The sequence below is a fragment of the Phyllobates terribilis genome, unplaced genomic scaffold (genome assembly GCF_046119375.1).
Source record: "Phyllobates terribilis strain yellow unplaced genomic scaffold, ASM4611937v1 Scaffold_7__3_contigs__length_470593459, whole genome shotgun sequence".
Classification (NCBI taxonomy): domain Eukaryota; kingdom Metazoa; phylum Chordata; class Amphibia; order Anura; family Dendrobatidae; genus Phyllobates; species Phyllobates terribilis.
The window spans coordinates 41,105,872-41,114,263 of NW_027362767.1; the positions used below are offsets into that span (position 1 = coordinate 41,105,872).

Consider the following 8,392-nt stretch of genomic DNA (forward strand, 5'->3'; position numbering starts at 1 on the left):
CTCTACAGGCCTAACTCCAGTGAGGACTTGCTACAGCCAGGAATCCAGACAGATACATTTCACTGCACGGTTACATTGTAGCAGACTATCAGATCTGGTGGGAGATTTCTGCTGCAGACAGGTTTGAATCGATCGTATTGATGCACTGATTGATTACCAATCATCTAATACTCAGCCGACAAAAGTGCATTAAAATTAATGAGAAATTTTATTTAACTGATTATATTGAAATCTGTCAAATTAATGAGGCATCGTTCCATAATTCAATATTGCGTTAGATCCACGCGAGTGGAGGGAGGGGACAAAACTTAGACGGATTTATCAGAACAATATATCATCAGGATTTTCTATTATCAGCAGTAAATAATATTGTATTTAGCAGAGGCTCGCTGGGACTCTCGCATGTAGCATCGCTGCGTGCTAAATTATGGGATGAAAGGTTATGATGCAGATAGAAGGTATGACAGAAAAATACTAATGCACTGAGAAACGAGGCAGGCGAGTGCATAAATGTTAGTACCCAAGCAACATGCATTTACATACTGGGCGTAGCTGTAGGTAATAGAACATTCATATCCGAATATTAATATCCTATCGTATGCAAAGTAATAATGGGGTATTCTGTACCTATATAGGATAAGCTGTATCATAACAATGAAATGTTTCTATGAAACAATTTATTATTATTATTGATAACAAGTTCTTTATGTTTTTTGCATCAAAAGTATGAAATGGAATCATAACAGTAAAAAATCTATATTAACACTTTATTAGGGCGCACCCAACATAGTCTAGATAATAGTTGTTTTTTTCATTTTGGAAATAAAACCTATGATTTTATAAGTGGGGAATCATCATTCTCCATAGAATTACATAGGTGGTAACCACCAGAACTTCACTGACCTGGGACTCTTTAAACTACAACTCCTATCATGCACTGTAGGTTATGAAATTAGATAAATGAAAACTTTGGCAGCAACACAGATCACTCGGCCAAAGATTGCTCTATGCTGCTGCTAAATTGCAGCATAACGCAGGGTACAATTTGACCCACAAGGTACTGACCGAGACAAGCAAGTCACAAAACAACCAACTGGTTTCGACTTTTTACAACTTGAAACACGATCCCATTCACCTGATCTAGCAGCAACGTAAGGTGATTTTTGGCTGCTCGATCAAAGTCACGGTGCAGCCACAGTCTTTCAGTCTGACTATGGAAAATGAGCCACAGGTTGCTAGACACATTGGGAAATAGATACAGAGTATTGCATTGGATTTACCTTGAGTGGCTGATACTATAGACCGGGATAAAATGAAGCACAGAGAAAGAATTGGCAGCTCCATCACCACTTGTTCCCCTGGGTACCTGAAACACAACGCACATGTTATCAGCCGAGACCCCATTGAATCATGATGCAATGATGGCACCACTGAGGTACTAACCTTGATTGCTGCCCCAGTGGTAATGATTAGTGATGAGCAAGTATGTTCGGTTAACCCTTTCGCCGAGTTGATGCTTAAGCGACCACTGCTTCTTCACCATTCATTGCCCTCTAAGGACCCTGCAGCTAAACTTCTGGAATTCTACTAGTGTTATGCCCTTTAGATGCCAGCTCTCTCACCAGTTCAATGGGAAACTAGAAAGCAGAACAGATGCTCAAATTAGCTGCAAATCAGTTGCTCTCCAAGTATTGTAATGTCTTACTCCAATGAGTCCCAGGCAGCAGGAATCCTCCAACCTGACAGAAAACAAAGCTATTCACCGTTCATGCAGCTCCGCTATCATAAAGCTGCGGATAATGAGAAGCCATCGCCTGTGCTGCCCGGCATCAATTCTTCTCAAGCCAGAACCACTCCATCTCTTCACAGCAACAACTGAACTAAGGATTATTCTCCACAGCTCGGGAAAAGCACGCCTCCGACACTGCCGCTGCTCACTCACTAAGCTCCTCACAAAACATGAAGTGGATTTATAGAGCTCCTTTAATCAAAAAGATGATGGTGATTGACATAAATAAAGGTTAGCAGTGGGAAATTATAACCTTAGTGTCAACTAAATATTAGCAAAAAATGAAAAACAAAAATATTTTAACATTATTATTAATATAAATATTTATTTAAGACCTATGAGCTCTCCCGTGTGGTGTAATATATAGAGGATGTGTCCCGTGTGGTGTAGTATATAGAGGATGTGTCCTGTGTGGTGTAGTATATAGAGGATGTGTCCCATGTGGTGTAATATATAGAGGATGTGTCCCGTGTGGTGTAGTATATAGAGGATGTGTCCCGTGTGGTGTAGTATATAGAGGATGTGTCCTGTGTGGTGTAGTATAGAGAGGATGTGTCCTGTGTGGTGTAGTATAGAGAGGATGTGTCCTGTGTGGTGTAGTATAGAGAGGATGTATCCTGTGTGGTGTAGTATATAGAGGATGTGTCCTGTGTGGTGTAGTATATAGAGGATGTGTCCCGTGTGGTGTAGTATATAGAGGATGTGTCCCGTGTGGTGTAGTATATAGAGGATGTGTCCCGTGTGGTGTAGTATATAGAGGATGTGACTCGCCCCCTGGGCCGCGGGGCACTCGGATCCGGGCAATAGGGAGCAATGGGAGTAGTAGTGGCAACCCGGTTCCGTGGCTCAGGGTGGTCAGGCCAGTGGTAGTCCGTTATATTGATTATGTCCGACTACGCCACCCGTGGATTTGCGGTTATTAGGAACCGCCGCTGCATGCAGACCGCTGGGGCTGATGAGATGTGCAGCTATGGTAGTGTGACTCCCCACGGGAAGAGTGCGGCCCCAGGGCAGTGTAGTGGATGGTGGGAGTGATGGTAGTGAGAGTCCCAGGGATGATAGTGCTGGAGGAGCAAGGAGCACACAGACAACAGGTTGCAGTCCAGGGTCTTTACTTGAACAGGTAAACTGACCCACAAACAGTCCCAGCTAGGAGGGGACCTGGATGTCTGAGAGCAACGGGGAAATTGACCCTGGTCAGGGTGAGGGTGTAGGCCTACCGTGCTTTCTGCGCTCCTTCTGACTATCTCCTCCTGATAGGATAACAGCCCACGTTTCCGAGCTTTCCGTGCTTTCTCGCCTGTATGGCCTGCGACGTGGGTTCCTTTCTGCTCCCAGCCTTGTACGGCTTTACTGGTCCCTTCGGTTGTGGCAGGGCCTCCAGGCTTCTTAGGCCAAGGAATGTACAGTCCCTTGCGGACTGGTTCTCTGCTGGGGGATGTGGAATCCTTCCAGCCTCAGACACCAAAGTCTGGTAAAGTTAAGTCTTTTCTCTGCCAAGACAGGCTCTCTTCGCCTCTTGTCTCTGGCTGGTGGCTCTCTCCTACTGCCACACTTCCTCTTCGGTGCAATCAACTTTCTGTCCCTGCTCCACTCTGGGACACGTCTCAGAGCTGAGACAGGCAATCCAGTTCTCTCTAACCCTGTCCCCAGTACCAGCTTTTATAGGGGCAGCCTGCTCCCCCTACTGGCCTGAGACAGGAGGCATTGCATGCTAATGTTCCCCTGACTAGAGAACCTCCCCCTTGCTCTCAGACACAGCTTTATTACACTAGTGGCATCCAGGTAGGGTGACACAGATGTGTCCCGTGTGGTGTAGTATATAGAGGATGTGTCCCGTGTGGTGTAGTATATAGAGGATGTGTCCCGTGTGGTGTAGTATATAAAGGATGTGTCCCGTGTGGTGTAGTATATAAAGGATGTGTCCCATGGCGTTTAGTGGAACCTTCCTGTTCTGCAGTCTAAGTTGTATAAGGTTGCGTACCAGTCCTTGTTGCACTCCTGATACAGACTCTGCCTGCTACACTCTGATACAGACTCTGCCTGCTACACTCTGATACAGACTCTGCCTGCTACACTCTGATACAGACTCTGCCTGCTGCACACCTGATACAGACTCTGCCTGCTGCACACCTGATACAGACTCTGCCTGCTACACTCTGATGCAGACTCTGCCTGCTACACTCTGATGCAGACTCTGCCTGCTACACTCTGATGCAGACTCTGCCTGCTACACTCTGATGCAGACTCTGCCTGCTACACTCTGATGCAGACTCTGCCTGCTACACTCTGATGCAGACTCTGCCTGCTACACTCTGATACAGACTCTGCCTGCTGCTCTCTGATACAGACTCTGCCTGCTGCACTCCTGATACAGACTCTGCCTGCTGCACTCCTGATACAGACTCTGCCTGCTGCACTCCTGATACAGACTCTGCCTGCTGCACTCCTGATACAGACTCTGCCTGCTGTACTCCTGATACAGACTCTGCCTGCTGCACTCCTTGTTAGAACCTTGCTCTTAGGTTTTTTCCTTTATTGGTCACATGACCTTGTTGGCCTATTTAATCCTGCTCCGCCCTTCTGGCTTTGCTGGACTTCATTGTTTAACTACTTTCTAGCTAGCCTGTGCTCTGTATCTAACTCTGTTAGTTTGCTTGGTCTACGGACCTCTATGTTCTATATATTTTGTTTGTTCGTCTGTCTGCTACTATTTCTGTTAGGAGGTGTCCCATTTTCCTCCCAGTTCTTAGTACTTGTAGGGATTCCTTCCCCACATCTATAGGTCTCCGTACAGACTAGCTTAGGACTTTAGCAGGTCTGATCGCAGGATCAGGTCCCCTGTTACATCGTAGGGATTAAGCTGAGTTCTATCGTAGGGACAGATCTCCTCTCTTTCCTTAGCTCTGGTAGCAGAACATAACAGTAAGTCCAGCCCAGCAAATGCTCTAAGGAAAGATTTTTTCTGTTCCATCATGGTGTCGGTTCTGGATTTGGCTAAACACCTGCAGGGACTCTCTTTGGAGGTGACTGAGCTCCGTCAACACGTGCGTAACTGTCCTGGAGCACATTTCTTGGAGCCTAAGGTACGTTTGCCGGATTTATTTTTTGGTGAACACCGAGAATTTTTTTCATTTAAAAATGCTTGCTTATTGTATTTTCATTTGAGACCCAAGTCCTCTGGGGATGATTCCCAGCGCATAGGGTTCATAATGTCACTTTTGCGCAAAGAGCCTCAGGAGTGGGCCTTTTCTTTGCAACCTAGTGATACATGCTTCAGTTCAGTGGATAGTTTTTTTTCTGCCTTGGGACTATTATATGATGATCCTGACCGTGTCTCATCAGCTGAGACTGAGTTAAGACGTTTGAGACAGGGATCAGGTAATGTGGAAAAATATTGTACTCATTTCCGTCGATGGTCTACTCAAACAGGGTGGAACGATTCTGCTCTGAAAAGTCTATTTCTTGCTGGGCTCAGTGAAAGGGTTAAAGACCTGCTAATTGCTTATCCTACACCTGAAGATTTGCAACAGGCTATGCAATTAGCTATACGGGTGGATAGGAGACTGCGTGCAAGGGTTAATGAGAGCAAATCCTCTGCTATGTCAGTTTCTGGTTATGAGAATGTGTGTACTAACAGTGGTGAATCGATGGAGATTGGAGCGATGGCACCTCGCTCTCAAGAAAAAGTCCGTAGATTTTCTGAAGGCTTGTGTTTCTATTGTGGAAAATCTGGTCATTTAATTAAAGACTGTGAGCTTCGTATCAAGAAAGAAAAAAAAATGGTCAGTCATGCCCGTATTGCCTGTTTAAATTCCAAGGGTGTATTTTTAGCTGCTTCCACGATTGCTCAGGAAAAATTAATGGAATTTCGGGTGTTTGTTGATTGTGGGTCTACTCTGAATGTTATTGATGGGGGATTCTTGGAAAGACTCAATTTAAAACCCGAACCTTTATCATCCCCCATTGCTGTGGTTTCTGTGGATGGTTCCCCTTTGAAGAATATTACTCTCAAGGTCTGTGAATTTCCTCTCACTATTAATGGTGTTCACCATGAGAAATTGGATTTGGTAGTGTTGAATAACTTGCCTTCTCCAGTAATATTGGGATTGCCCTGGTTAAAATTTCACAATCCTGTACTGGATTGGTCTACCAGTGAAATTAAATCCTGGAGCCATAAATGTTATGACAAGTGTTGTAACGGGCGTATTGCAGCTTTGGATAGGGGAGAATTGCCTGTTCCTATTCAGGATTTTTGGAGAGTTTTTTTCTGAGAAGGAATCGCAGGTTTTGCCTCCCCATAGAGACTATGATTGTTCTATTGAATTTGTCCCTGGAGCGACTCTTCCTAAAAGTCGTTTATTTAACCTTACTATTCCTGAGAGAAAGGCTTTGGAGGAATACATACAGACAAGCTTGGCCGCCGGTCACATTAGGCCCTCTAAGTCTCCTGTGGCGGTTGGATTTTTTTTTGTAAAAAAAAAGGACGGCGGTTTACGTCCTTGTCTGGATTTTCGTGAGATTAACAAAATTACTGTACGCAATCCTTACCCACTGCCATTGATTCCTGATCTGTTTAACCAGTTAATGGGGGGCCAAGTGGTTCTCTAAAATCGACCTTAAGGGGGCATACAATCTGTTGCGCATGAAGGAGGGTGACGAATGGAAGACTGCTTTTAACACTCCTGTGGGTCATTTTGAGAATCTGGTTATGCCTTTTGGTCTTACTAATGCTCCTGCATTTTTTCAGAATCTTATTAATGACATCCTTAGACCTTGATCGGCAAAAATGTGGTTGTGTATTTGGATGACATTTTGATTTATTCGCCGGATCTGGAGTCTCATTGGCGGAGCGTACGTGAGGTATTACAGTTATTGATGGACAATTCGCTTTTTGCTAAGCTGGAGAAATGTGAGTTCGCTGTACAGAGAATTAGTTTTTTGGGCTACATTATCTCCAGCGAAGGTTTTGAGATGGACCCGGTTAAAGTTCAAGCTGTACAGGAATGGCCTAGGCCTATTGGTTTGAAATCGATACAGAGGTTTTTGGGTTTCGCCAATTATTACAGAAAATTCATAAAAAAAATTTCTAGTATTGTCAAACCTCTGACCGATCTCACCAGGAAAGGTGCTGATGCGGTTCAGTGGTCTTCTGAGGCCATTGAAGCTTTTGTGTATCTCAAGGAGAGGTTCACCTCTGCTCCCATCCTTATGCAGCCTGATGTGACTAAGCCGTTTTTGGTTGAGGTTGATGCTTCCTCTGTGGGGGTTGGCACAGTATTGTCTCAGGATAACGGGGATGGATTACATCCCTGTGCCTTTTTTTCAAAAAATTTTTCGGAGACTGAACTGAATTACGATATTGGTAATCGGGAATTATTGGCTATTAAACTCGCATTTGAACACTGGCGCCACTTCTTGGAAGGTGCGGAATTTCCTGTTCAGGTTCTTACGGATCATAAAAATCTGATATATCTTGATGCTGCCAAGCGCCTGAATGCCCGTCAGGCTAGGTGGGCACTGTTTTTCTCGCGGTTTAATTTCTCCGTTACTTACATCCCTGGTACTAAGAATGTTAAGGCGGATGCCTTGTCTCGCAGTTTTTCTCCCATAGTCGGTGCTGAGAAAGAGGAGAACATTTTACAAGAAGGTGTTGTGATAGCTGCTTTGGACTCCGTTTTGGAAGATGAGATTCTTAAAGCACAGGAGAATGCCCCATCTAACACTCCTCATGGGAGGTTGTTTGTGCCTGGGACCTTTAGGAGAGATTTGTTTGTTGAGTGTCACGAATCTCGGTTGGCAGGTCATCCCGGAATCTCTGAGACCAAGAGACTGGTGGGTCGCAGTTTTTGGTGGCCTGGATGGCAGAAGGAAGTCATTAAGTGGGTGCGCCAATGTACTATATGTGCTAGATCTAAGTCCTCACATACTCCTGCTGCGGGGTTGCTTTGTCCTTTGGAGGTTCCCAGTGCTCCTTGGACACATTTGGCTATGGACTTTATAACTGACCTTCCCCCCTCTGAGGGTTTTACTGTCATCTGGGTGGTCGTGGACCGTTTTAGCAAGATGTGTCACTTGGTTCCCTTCGTCAAACTGCCCTGCGCTAAAACTCTTGCTAAGGCCTTTGTCAAGGAAATTGTCAGACTTCATGGCGTTCCTACTGACATTGTTTCTGATAGAGGTCCTCAGTTCGTGGCTCGTTTTTGGCGTGCCTTTTGTGACAGGTTGGGAGTTCATTTGTCGTTCTCGTCAGGATATCATCCTGAATCTAATGGCCAGACAGAAAGGAAAAACCAGGATGTTGAGCAGTTCTTGCGTTGTTTTGTGGCAGACAATCAAGAGGGGTGGTCTGAGTTTCTGCCACTTGCTGAATTTGCTCTGAACAATCATACATCTTCTTCTGCTGGTTGTTCGCCTTTTTTTTGTTGTTCTGGGAGACATCCGTCGTTTGGGTCGTTCTCCAAGTTGGGATCTGCCGTGCCTGAGGAGGAGAATTTTTCCGGTGATTTGGAGAGAATTTGGACGGATGTGCGTGGTAATCTTCAGGAGGCCAACAGAAAATCTAAAGACTACTTTGATAGGAAACGACAGGAGGTTATGTTC

The 8,392-nt window shown here is 45.0% G+C and overlaps 1 protein-coding gene across 1 annotated transcript in view; it reads right to left on the minus strand.

Moving 5' to 3' along the window:
- DLK1 (delta like non-canonical Notch ligand 1) overlaps nucleotides 1-1,953 on the minus strand; it is a 48,441-nt gene extending 46,488 nt beyond the window's left edge. Inside the window, exons 1-3 of the mRNA XM_073638403.1 lie at nucleotides 1,764-1,953; nucleotides 1,444-1,637; nucleotides 1,281-1,366 (exon numbers count right to left, since the gene is read on the minus strand). Of these exons, the coding sequence (XP_073494504.1) occupies nucleotides 1,281-1,344 (64 nt within the window). The 5' untranslated portion in view covers nucleotides 1,345-1,366; nucleotides 1,444-1,637; nucleotides 1,764-1,953. The remainder of the gene's footprint in view (nucleotides 1-1,280; nucleotides 1,367-1,443; nucleotides 1,638-1,763) is intronic.
- Between the last annotated feature and the right edge of the window lie 6,439 nt (nucleotides 1,954-8,392).